At 56.9% G+C, this 11,498-nt stretch overlaps 2 protein-coding genes across 3 annotated transcripts in view; one reads left to right on the top strand and one right to left on the bottom strand.

Annotated features, from left to right (window-relative positions):
* The window catches only part of E2F4 (E2F transcription factor 4), a 7,403-nt gene extending 2,663 nt beyond the window's left edge, over positions 1-4,740 (bottom strand). The window contains exons 1-7 of the mRNA XM_059383625.1: positions 4,154-4,740; positions 3,606-3,715; positions 3,303-3,464; positions 2,937-2,980; positions 2,134-2,195; positions 1,616-1,913; positions 929-1,123 (exon numbers count right to left, since the gene is read on the bottom strand). Coding sequence (XP_059239608.1) covers positions 929-1,123; positions 1,616-1,913; positions 2,134-2,195; positions 2,937-2,980; positions 3,303-3,464; positions 3,606-3,715; positions 4,154-4,630 — 1,348 coding nt within the window. The 5' untranslated portion in view covers positions 4,631-4,740. The remainder of the gene's footprint in view (positions 1-928; positions 1,124-1,615; positions 1,914-2,133; positions 2,196-2,936; positions 2,981-3,302; positions 3,465-3,605; positions 3,716-4,153) is intronic.
* A 168-nt stretch (positions 4,741-4,908) lies between these two features.
* On the top strand, positions 4,909-11,469 carry EXOC3L1 (exocyst complex component 3 like 1). Of its 2 annotated transcripts, none has more exons than XM_059383624.1 (14): positions 4,909-6,020; positions 6,275-6,368; positions 6,594-6,754; positions 6,833-7,052; positions 7,587-8,199; positions 8,283-8,400; positions 8,536-8,661; positions 8,764-8,864; positions 9,072-9,182; positions 10,099-10,228; positions 10,351-10,473; positions 10,551-10,706; positions 10,798-10,922; positions 11,032-11,469. In XM_059383624.1, the coding sequence occupies exons 2-14, from the start codon at positions 6,323-6,325 to the stop codon at positions 11,219-11,221; spliced, it is 2,220 nt and encodes a 739-aa protein (XP_059239607.1). In that variant the 5' UTR covers positions 4,909-6,020; positions 6,275-6,322; the 3' UTR covers positions 11,222-11,469. The 2 variants fall into 2 exon arrangements, with proteins under 2 accessions (XP_059239607.1, XP_059239606.1); XM_059383623.1 differs by having other exon boundaries at positions 6,579-6,754.
* The last annotated feature ends 29 nt before the right edge of the window (positions 11,470-11,498 follow it).

The following is an 11,498-nucleotide window of genomic DNA, read 5'->3' as shown; positions in this document are numbered from 1 at the left end:
GGGATCGAGTCCCGCATCGGGCTCTTTGCTCAGCGGGAGCCTGCTTCTCTCTCTCTCTCTCTGCCTGACTCTCTGCCGACTTGTGATCTCTCTCTCTCTGTCAAATAAATAAATAAAATATTAAAAAAAAAAAAAAAAAAAAGAAAAAGCCAGTGAGAGAGAAGGGCCAAAGTTGGTGTCATAAATGCCAGAAAGCAACACCAAGGAGCAAGAGGGCACCAGAGCGCATCAGCCCAGAAACCTGCTGGAGCCAGCAGTCAGGGCGAGGCCATTTCTCCAGAGCAGCACCGGCATCCTGTGGGGTGGGGAGTACAAGGGTCCTGAATGCTGCAAACCTGGAGGGTGACGAGGAGACCAAGACATAGAATGGAATAGAGATGTGGAGTCCAGACAGAAACGACACAGTGAACACGAGAGAAGAAACAGAGAGAACAAAGGGTCACTTAGTGAGAAGAGACTGAGTGGTGCCTGTGGGCCAAGGAGAATGAGTCCTAGAAGAAGCAAACACCCAAATGGCAGGATGGATAGAAGACTCCAGGCAGATGATGTCACCTCCCCCAATAAGGCACTGCCCCCACGTTTGGAACCTGAGGGCGGTACCATAGCCCCTTCCCCAGGATGGTGGTTATGCCTTCCGGACCCCAAAGTGCAAGGGGAGGCAGGCAAGGCATGAGAGGGTCCCGAGAGTTCTGGGTAGCCCACGAAGGGAAGCAAAGGGGCACCGGTGCTGAGCTGGTGGCAGCCTCCTCACTCAGGCTGGCAGAGCTCTGGGGTCGAGGCAAGGGTTGAGGCTGGGGTGCTGGCCATTGGGCCAGCCAGCTCTGGTCTGGCTCAGGAGACAGATGAGCTGGGTTCCAGCTCCAGCTGTTTTGGACCTAGGAGTGGCTGCGGCTGGGTTCTCCCTGCCCCTCAGGGGACACGCACTCACCTCCTGTGGGGTCTGCCTTGATGGGCTCAAAGGAGGTAGAAGGGTTGGGTCCGGATGAGCTGCTGCTGCTGCTGCTGCTGCTGCTGTCCAGCAGGGCGGAGGACTGCAGTGGCCGGGTGTCCAGGGCTGCCAGGACCGGGGGGAGGGAGCCGAGCTCCCCACCGTCCTTGCTATCTGGTCCAGGGCCGCCACTCACTGCAACCAGATCCCCCGAACCCAGTCACTTGGGAGCAGGAAGTAGGATACAGAAGCTTTGTGCTAGAACCTATAGTCAGGATGACAAGAGCCCCGGTTCCCAGGCCCAAGAACAGAGGCACGGCCAGTCCCCAGGCCACAGAGGTGACCTAGAAATGAGCCCCCGAAGGAGAGAGGGGCATGAGGCCTGCAGGAAGTGGACTCAAGGATGGCATGGCTGCTGCGGCCACACTTTAAGAGTAGCTGCCAGGGAAAATGAGACACAGGTGGACCTGGGGAGAACTGTACCCAATGACACCTCTTCATACATTGAGAGCTTCCCTATTAAAAAGAGCTCATTCACCACCATAGCAAGGGGAGGCCAGCTGGAGGCCAGGTAAAGGACAACCCCACAGGGTCTCTTCCAACTCTGAGTATACCTCCCACAACACTGACGCATTGCCTTTAGGGCCCCAGAAATCAACCCATCACCAATTGTATATTATATCTCACCTGTGATCTCAGTTGCTGGACCAGGCACCCCCTGGGCTTCAGTGATGTCAGGGACAGGGATGGGGGTGGTCAGCTGGGGACTACTTGGGCGTGAGGTGTCCTGGGGTTGGGCCAGCGTAGGCTTGGGCAGAGGTGGAGGGGTAGAGACAGCAGGCGGGCTCTGGAGCAGATCTTCAGGTGGTGGCACAGGCACCGCCACAGGTGGCGAGCTCCATGCCTCCTTGTTCACCAGCAGCACTTCAATAGGGCCACTCACACTCTTCAGATGAATCTGGTACTTCTTCTGTCCATTGAGGCCCTAGAGGTGGGGGATGGGGGACAGGTGGAAGTAAGAAGCAGGCTTGGCTCCTGCCTGACCCTGGGCCAGGACCACAGCGTTCTATCCCACCCTAGATGCCCGTCCTTCTAGATAAACCCCAAACCCAGGCCTCCCCCTACCTGCCCCACCCGGGACTTATCAGGTTCCACAGCCAGCACCCGCCCTCAATCAACCCCGCCTGCCTGGGCTTAGCACCCACCTCTGGGATGGGCACCTCGAGGCTGGTGCCCGACGGGGCCCGGATGGCCAGGAGGGTATCTCCTAGAATGACAAGGATGGGTCAGGGCCCATGGGCTCAATCTAATCTGAGAATGGGGGTGCCTATCCCTTTGAGCAAGGAAGGAAAAATATAGTCTCTTAGGACAGTAAACCTCACCCAAACCGCACACTGGTCAGGGAAGAAAACTAAAGCTTTTCTCCTACCAAGAGCCCAAGGGTCAGTAACCAGGAAATCTGGGTTCAAACATGTGTATTGAAGGATTGCTGGCCATGGGCATCTCACTTCCTGATTGATGGGCCTGCTACCTAGGAGTAGATGTTCAAGCCAAGGCCAATGTTCCTTCCCCAAAACAATGCAGAGAATGCAAGACGGAAAAGGAGGAAGGAACATCTATAATGCAACTAACTACAGGTTGCAAGTGAGCACCACTGTTCCCTGGAGAGAAGCATGCAAGAGTATACACACATCCTCTGAGACCCCTTATGCCTCTGTCATGCCTGAGAAGCCAGACACAGGAAACAATGCAGATGGGAACTGACCCAGGAACCCAGCCCAAAATTCTTGTACGCTTTCAGTATGATTTGCCTCTATGGAGTCCCAATGACCCTTAAATCCAGGACTTACCCTGCCTGGTTCCTCTTAGGCAAGCCCAAAGAACCCTCTTAGGCAAGCCCAAGGAACCCTCTTAAGAGAGAAACTCTTCTTGGGCACTGAGCCCACTGCTCAGGGCTGTGGCTCAGCGTGGCCCCACCCCCACTGCCCCCTACCCAGGCTCTGCTCACCAGCAAAGCATCTGCAGATGTCCTCATGAGTCACGTAGGCCAAGGTGTGGGGGTTAAGGAGAACGGCTGATGCCCTGCCTATGGTGACAGACAGCAGACCACAGAGAAAACCCAGCTCTTTAGCAGAGATCTGACATACAAGAGAAAGATCCTGGGCCTTGGGATCTACATGGAGAAGGATCACAGACCAAGAATGGTCGGGGAAGGGCTTTGAGTTTGAGGAGGGATGCCAAGGCAGGGACCTGGCCAGGAGCTGCAGGATCATCCTCCCAAGAAGGACAGTGTCTAGGGCACCACAGAGCAAACCCAGCTGGACTAGAGGGCCCCTCGCCCACTCCCCGGGAGCAGGGACCGCCAGGAGGATATCAGCTGTTCTGCACGTCCTCTGTGACATTCCGGATGCTCTGCTGCACCCACACCTTGTGCTTGTCCAGTTCTTGTTCCCGCTGCTGCAGCTCCTCGATCTCAGCCTTGAGCTCAATCAGCTTGTCGGCAATCTCCCGAGTATTGCAACCAGGCCCCACACCCCTGAGCCCAGGGAGTGAGGCTTAGAGGAGCTGCCAGGAACTCTGGGTCCCATGGCCATTGCTCTCTCCTGTGTCCTCCTCCCCACACCCCTGACACTTCCGAGTAAAAGATGCCATCGCCCTCCCAGGTGCCCCCACTCACTTCCACTGGATGCTATTCTTGGATTTTTTCTCGATCAGCCCGATACCTTCCAGCACGTTGGTAATGTCGTAAATCCGCCGCTTCTGGCGCACAGCAAGGGTGTCAGCTGCCTGGCAGACAGAACAGAGCGCAGGGTACTCAGCCCCACCCTCAGGTGTCCCCCCAGCTACCTCAAACCCAGCCTGGCAGTGATCTGAAAAGGGGGTGGCTTGAGTCCCACCCCTTCTCCCAGGCACCAAAGCAGATCAGGACCGCGGGGCAGAAGAGGCCTGGCACAGTCTGAACTGATCTTCTGATGCTCTTCTTCCCACACCAGCGGAGGAGGGCCACGAGGACCCGCACCTGCAGCCCAGAGCTTGTCACATAGCTGACGCTCAATGGCCTCGGTCGAATGAATGAAACAGCTCCCGGCCTCCCTCCCGTGAGAAAGCGCACCGATGGCGGCTTGCTCTCCGAGGGCTCAGTTGGACGGCCCCGGGGCTTCCCACTAGCGGTCCCGGCCTGCCTGGTCCACTATCCTCCCGGTCGCCCCTTAGCTCAGGCCGCACCAGCTTGAGGTCAAGCACGCCGTCCTTGGCCTCCTGCAGAAGCGACACGAACTTGGTGGTGAGAAGTCCCAAGCTTTTCTCGTGCCGGCTTGGGGTGCCCGGGGGCGGCGGCGCCTGTGGCCCGGCCTCCGCCATCGCTCCCGCCCGCCGCCTCCCCTCAGCCAGGCCAGGCCAGGCCGGCGCCGCCGCCACTTCCGCTTCCGTTCCTGGCCACCCGGCCGCCGGCGCCAGCGTCGCCGTTTCCGCTTCCGCTCCGCGCTCTCCTGGGGAACCCGGCGCAATTCCTTTCTGCGGACTCGGCAGCAAAACTTCGGGAACCATCAGCAAATGTCCAAACGCCGAAGAGGACGAAAACAATCCGTGGATCCCGGGCGAGAGGACAGAATGCAGAGGGAGGTGGAGGGAGTCGGTGGACAGCCCCGGCAGTAGTAAAGGGAGAGCCACAATAACCTTTCTAGCTGCCCAGCCTGTCCCCATTTCAGAAGAGGAGACCACGCTGCCTGATGAGGCCAATGTATTTCTCCAAACCTGCTCCTAGAAGCTGTCCCAGTGTCTTGGGTTTACTGACCCTGTTAGTGTCCCTCACTTCTTGCCAAAACAGCAAGCACTAACTCCATCTAGCTTGCTCACTTGGCTCCATTCCCATTCCCCATCCCTGATCCCAGCCTCATCTTTCTCTTGTCTCCATACTGCAGTGCTCAGAGACCAAGGAGTTATAACCATTTTCCCACCAAGACAAACATGCTCATATGTGTACATATATGTAGAGCACTTAGAGCTGTTCCTGGAAGGTAGGAAGGATCGTGTGTTGGCTAGTACCATGTTGTTATGTTTGATACCATCATTATTTGTCATTTATTTTAGGTCAAGGTCTCTGCGAAGCTGTCTTTGAGACAGGGATCTGCCCACAGGGAAGTTTATTGAGGATCCTCCCTCGTAAGGGAGTAAGACAAGACGTGCAAAATTGGGCAGAAACCATGATACAGTTATAATCGAGGCCTCAAGCCATCCTATTAGCGGCACTGAAACTGGGGTGGCCCTTCCAAGGTGGTCCATGTCCAGGCAAGGTTACCAGGACTTTGTGCCCTAACTTCAAGTGAGAGACTCAGCTGTGACATCTCAGCAACCTACACTACTGGCAGCTAGGGGAACAAGTGGTGTTGTCTTGAAGGGTGGATTTGGGTGGTAACTGGGGTTTACTATATTAGTACTAGCTGGTGGTCCTCTCCATGGCCCTCTCTAACTCTTAAGACAAACACAGCTTTCATAGCTCTTCTACCCCTCTCTCATGATCACCCACCACACACCTTCCTCACAACAGCCTCTGGCCTCTCACCTCTCTGCAGAGGTGCATACCCTCTTCGGAAAAGCCATCAACACAGTTTTTCCACTGTGATGTTGTCTGCACCCATATTTGTGTACCCTATTCTCCACCCCAAGTTGGGGCCGTCTAGTTCATGTCTGTGTCCTGAGCACCAAAAAGTCCTGGATGGACTGGGCAGGACTCAGGGTTCACAGGGAGTATGCCCCCTCCCCCCAAGGAAGTGGCGCCCAGCCCTCTCCACAATGCAGATGCACTTTCCTGTTGGGAATAAAGGGCCAGAGGCTCAGCTTCCTTCCTTTCCAGCATTTGGCCTTGGGGAAGGAGGGGCCTTGGACAGAGGAGGGTGCTCCTGGGCGGGGAGGTGGTACAGAGCCTTCCTTGGGGAGAAGTCTGCTGCGTGCTGAGGTGTGGGCTGGAACTACCCAGGCCTCGTGAGCCGGGGGAGAGAACACCCAGTTCTGCCCTGAAGATTGGGGAAAAGGGACATCCTCAAGGCCAAGACTGTTTTCAAAGGAGAAAGAACTCGATGCCTGGTCAAGTCTGGTGAGTTCCATACCAAACTGTCCTCTGCAATTCAGAGCAGCAGTGGGGGCCAGCAGAGGCCTGGCCTACCCTCCCCCACTTGGTGTCCACAGGGGAAAAACTAAGAAACCCAGTCTCCCCATCACACTCACCTCCTTCTCATTTCCTGAGGGGGTTGGGCAAGAATCCCCCAAGAACAGCCCTCTTCCTTCTCAGAGGGCCCTAGACTGAGGCCACAGCTCACAGGAGCATCCATTCTGTCTGCTTGAACCCAGACTTTTGCCCCCACTCCTACCTCATCTTCGGCTCCTCCAGGGACTGCCATGGACTCAGCAACCAAGGACGAAATGCAGCCCTCACTTCCCCCCGGTATGAGCTCTTCTGGGTGGGCTAAGGGAGGGATGGTGGCAAGAAAGATGGGAATGGGGGGTTGGATCCCCCTTGCCAGGTCTGGCTGGAGCTCTGCAGGGCAGCAGAAGGAATGGATCGGACTGTCCTAGGGGATAGGCTGAGAAGTAGGAAGGGGAGCAGGTTCGGGCCACTTCCTGTAGGCCCTGCCCAACTGACGAGGCTGCCCAGGCTCTTCCTGCCCAGGGCCTGAATGGCCAGAGCAGGAGAGGGCGGAGCAGCTTGCCCGAGGAGCAGCACTCAAATGGGCCTCGGGTATCTTCTACCGGCCGGAGCAGCTGGCCAGACTGGGCCAGTACCGCAGCCGTGAGGTTCAGCGTACTTGTTCCCTGGAAGCACGCATCAAGGTGGGCATCGGTCGGGAAAGGAGTGCTGGGGATGTGCTGTGGGACTGCCAGGCCTCACTGGCTGCCTCCCTCCCATAGTCAGTGGTGCAGTCCTACCTGGAGGGCGTGAAGACTGGCGTGTGGCAGCTGGCCCAGGCTTCTGAGGCCGTGCAGGGAGCCCGTGAGGCCCTGGGCCAGGCCCATGGGTTGCTACAGGGTATGGAAGAGACCACGCAGACCCTGAAACCGCTGCGGGAACAGGTTGCACAGCACAAGCAGCTGCGGGTCCTGTCTCAGCTGCTGCCCCGGCTGTGGGCAGGTAAGTGTGCAGGGGTCCTGGCCTCAGCCCCCCAACCGTTAGTTAAAAAACCCCCATCGCTGATTGAGGGGTTGGGGCACTAGTGGGAGATTGCAGGGACCTTCCAGAGAGTAATTCAGGCTTCAAATGGCATATGAAGCAGGATACAAATTGGGATTCTGAAATTCTCAAGCATGAGTTGTCTGAATCAGGTCTGAGACTCTGCCAAGTGGCTCTGACCACCCTGCTTGCTAATTTATTGAAATAATTCCTTAACAGGGTAAATAGCCACTAGCATGGCCCCATGAATTCCTCACTGTCTTGCCTCCAGGATCCCTGACTTTCTCTTGTTCCATCAGCTCAAAAATTTACACTTGGCCCACCAGGTCTCTAGGCCCTTCCCTGGGTCCTTTCAGATTGGTCAGTGCTCTGCTGTACTGCTTATTAAACATTTTACACATCACTCCAGCCCTAGGGCCTGAGCATCCCCTGCTGTACCCATTGTACAGGTGGGAGGTTTGAGACTCAGGACTGTTTCATCTTCTCCCTGCTTAGTGCCAGCTGCAGTGGCCCACACGCAGACCCTGATTGATGCCCAGCGGCTCTTGGAAGCATATGTGTGTCTTCGGGAGCTGGAGCAGCTACAAGAAGAGACATGGGCCCCTCTGGAGGGCCTAGAGTTGCCAGTCTTTGAGGGGCTGGGCCCTCTGGCTGAGGCTCTTGGTCGGGCAGTGGAAACAGTTGCAGGGGCTGCAGGGCAGCTGGCAAGGGAGGACCCAGCCTTGCTGGTGGCCGCTGTGCGTGTGGCGGAGGTGGATGCTGGGTACATGGCCTCCCTAGAGCTGGCCCCCAGGGACTGGCGGCAGCGCTGTCTGCAGGCATTACAGGAGGGCCTGGAGCGGACCCACTTTGGGACACCTCTTCTTCCTGAGCCAGGGGCCCTGGCAGGGTGGCTGGAAGCCCTGCGGGTGGCTTTACCAGCCGAGTTGGCCATAGCTGAAGCACTAGTAGCACCCTGCTGCCCACCACACTACAAAGTGGTCCAGCTATGGGCCCACACCCTGCACAGTGGACTGCGCCACTGCCTGCAGCAACTCCTGGAAGGGCCCGGACTAGGAGCTGCTGATGCCTTCACCTTGCTGCACTGGGCACTGCATGTGTACCTGGGGTCAGTCCGTCCTCTTGGGGCAACGGGAAGTGGGTGGATCAGAGGCTGGGGGCTCAGAATGACCCTGGGCTACCCATCTGCAGGCCAGAGATGATGGGGAGCCTAGAGTTGGGGCCTGAGGCTGATGTGTCTCAGCTGGAGCCCCTCCTGACCCTGGAGAACATTGAACAGCTGGAGGCAACATTTGTGGCCCAAACTCAGGTGAGTAGTTGGGGCCCAGGTACAGAGAAGCTCTGCCACCAGCTGTGGGCCTGTATCTGTAGAGTCAAATGTCTACCTGTCTCAAGCAGGATCAGTGCCCTGCTACATCCTGGCCCTCTTTGCCCCTTCCTCCAGGCCAATGTGACCCAGTGGCTGCAGAGGGCACTGGATGGGGAGGTAGCTGAGTGGAACCGAGAGCAGGAACCCGGCACAGACTCTTCTGGCTTCTACCACTCACCTATGCCGGCCATAGTGTTGCAGGTGGGTGGGAAAAGGCCAGACAGGCAGGAAGCACCCATAGAGAAAGGGGGGGGGGGGGACAGGGTTAGGACTCTGCTGATGGTCACCCATTTCTGCCTGTAGATCCTGGAAGAGAACATTCGCGTGACCAGCCTGGTCAGCGAGTCACTGCAGCAGCGGGTGCATGGCATGGCACTATCAGAACTGGGCACATTCCTGAGGAGGTCTGCCAAGGCACTGACCCACGTCCAACCCCTAGCCCTGCTCCTGGGGCAGCCCAAAGGGGATCTGAGTGAATTAGACACACTAGGAGGAAAGGGCGTCTTCAAAACAGGCTCTTGGGTTACTTTGAGGTGGGGCTGGAGTTGCAGGGACTTGGGTTGTGGGGGCTCCAGAGTGACAGGTACAGGAACTACCTCTGCCCTTTGCAGCTTTAGTGATGCTCTGATCCGATTCTCTCGAGACCACACCAGTGGGGAAGCAACAGCTCCTCATTACGTGCCCTACCTACTGGCCACCCTCAACCACCAGTCAGCATTCAGGTACCAGACACCCCCCACCGAACCCCTGTCTGAACCCGTTAGGAATGGACCAAGTCCACACTAGGTCATCAGAAATTTTAGACTCACATAGCCCTGGGAATCCCATCCTAGTTCTACTGATTGCTAACTGTGTGACTTTGGATGAGTTACCTGATCTTTCTGAATCTTGTTTTTTTTTTTTTAAGATTTTATTTATTTATTTGACAGAGATCACAAGTAGGCAGAGAGGCAGGCAAAGACAGAGAGAGGGGGAAGCAGGCTCTCCGATGAGCAGAGAGCCTCATGCGGGGCTTGATCCCAGGACCCTGGGACCATGACCTGAGCCAAAGGCAGAGGCTTTAACCCACTGAGCCACCCAGGTGCCCCTGAATCTTGTTTTTCTTATCAGTACTACGTTGGGTAATAATGGTACATTCTGAGAATCCCATGACGGATGTGAAGTACCTACCACAGTGCCTGCCTGCCAGTATCAATTATTCGTTCATTCATTCATCTAACACATACTCATCAAGGCCCTACTCTGTGCCACATAACGTCTGTGAACAAAACAGAAAAATATTCTCTTCCTCTTGGGTCTTATGTTCTTTGGTGTGGGGGACAGAGAGAACAAACAAATTAATGATGAGTTTGAATCTCTCCTGACTGGGATTAAACTCTTTCCTTACCTAGACAGAAACCAAAAGGCATGATTTTCTCGAAGTCTCACTGCAAACCAGGGGCAGGTCGGATTGGGTTCCTTCTAGATGCGAGTCCACAGCTCCTTGGTCCGAGCCCCAGATCTTCAGAAGTAGAGCCGCCATTCTGGTCCCCTCGCGCCACACACTTTCACCACTAGGTGGCGACAGAGTGGCTAGACAAGAGAGGGCAGCGAGGGCCTTGGCCTTGGTCCTGAAGCCTTAACTTTTGGTCGGTCCAGTTCCTCCGTGTCAAGCCTGCAGCCCGAAGGGGCGGCTTCGGGAGCTTTGGCTCCGGTGGGGACAGCGCTGGACGAGTTACAGAGGAGGATTTGCCGTCTGGTGTTGGAGGCGCTGCTGGCAGAGCTCCAAGTAAGGCTTCAAGTGGGGATGCGGGTGGGGGAGGAGATACAGCATATTTGGATGTGCGTCTTTGCAGGGGGAATGCTAGGTCTGGATCGTTCTTCCAACCGCGTTTCTGTCACCACTCACAGCCCCTGTTCGCGGCTCTGCCCTCACGCCGGTGGCTGTCGAGCCCAGAGCTACTGGACGATGTGTGCGAGCGGACAGCGCGCTTCTGCCAGGAGTTTAGGCGCGTGCAGAATCCTGCGGCCCAGGTGCGTTTAAGGGAAAGGCTGGGAAGTAGGGAAGCGCTCATGGGAAAGGCGTGCTGAATCCACTGCGCTCTCCGTAGCTGCTCCTGGCGGAGGCAGAACGTATGGTGGTACTGCAGTACCTACGTGCGCTGATGCAGGGCCGCCTAGTGTGCCGAGGAGCCCACGAGAGGACCCAGGTGGCCGAGCGACTGCAGCACGACGCGGCCCAGCTTCGGGAGCTTTTCCTTGGTTTGGTGAGAGTTCGTTAGGCGAGAAGATGGGCAGGAGTCTCAGTGGTTAGGTGGAGGTCCAGGGCGGGCGTGAGACCTACTCTGCCGTGCCCAGGGCCTGGAGGAGAGTGTTCAGTGCGCACCAGTGCTCCTCGCTCTGCGGGATCTGTTGAACCTCCGCGACCCCATGCTGCTTGGCCTCGAGGTGGCGGGTCTACGACAAAAATTTCCCGACGTGAGGTGCGAAGACTGGTTCTGTTTGGGGCGCGGGGCGGGGGTGGCGGCGAGGGAGGATGGATTCGGGCGGAGTGGGACGGAGCTGACACACACCTCTGTGGTGTTCCCGTAGTGAGGATCATATCTCTGCCCTCTTGGACCTGCGCGGGGACGTGTCACGGGAGCAGCGCCTGGCCGCACTCAGCTCCTTGCAGGCCGGCCCGCAGCCCTCGCCCTCTGCGGGTCACCGCGCACTCTTCAGCCTCGTCCCAGCACCTACTCCTGCGCTATCCTCTTGCCTTCCCTCGGGGCCCTGTGCCTGACGCCCGGCTGCCCTCCGGATACAGGGATGGCCCCCAGAGGCCTGAATTGTGTAATGGAGAAGGGGGTATAAAATAAAAGTGTGATTGGGACGCCTGGGTGGCTCAGTGGGTTAAGCTGCCTTCGGCTCAGGTCATGATCTCAGGGTCCTGGGATCGAGTCCCGCATCGGGCTCTCTGCTCAGCAGGGAGCCTGCTTCCCTCTCTCTCTCTGCCTGCCTCTCCATCTACTTGTGATTTCTCTCTGTCAAATAAATAAATAAAATCTTTTAAAAAAATA

The sequence above is a fragment of the Mustela nigripes genome, chromosome 17 (assembly GCF_022355385.1).
Source record: "Mustela nigripes isolate SB6536 chromosome 17, MUSNIG.SB6536, whole genome shotgun sequence".
NCBI lineage: Eukaryota > Metazoa > Chordata > Mammalia > Carnivora > Mustelidae > Mustela > Mustela nigripes.
This window is presented reverse-complemented; position numbering and strand designations above follow the sequence as displayed.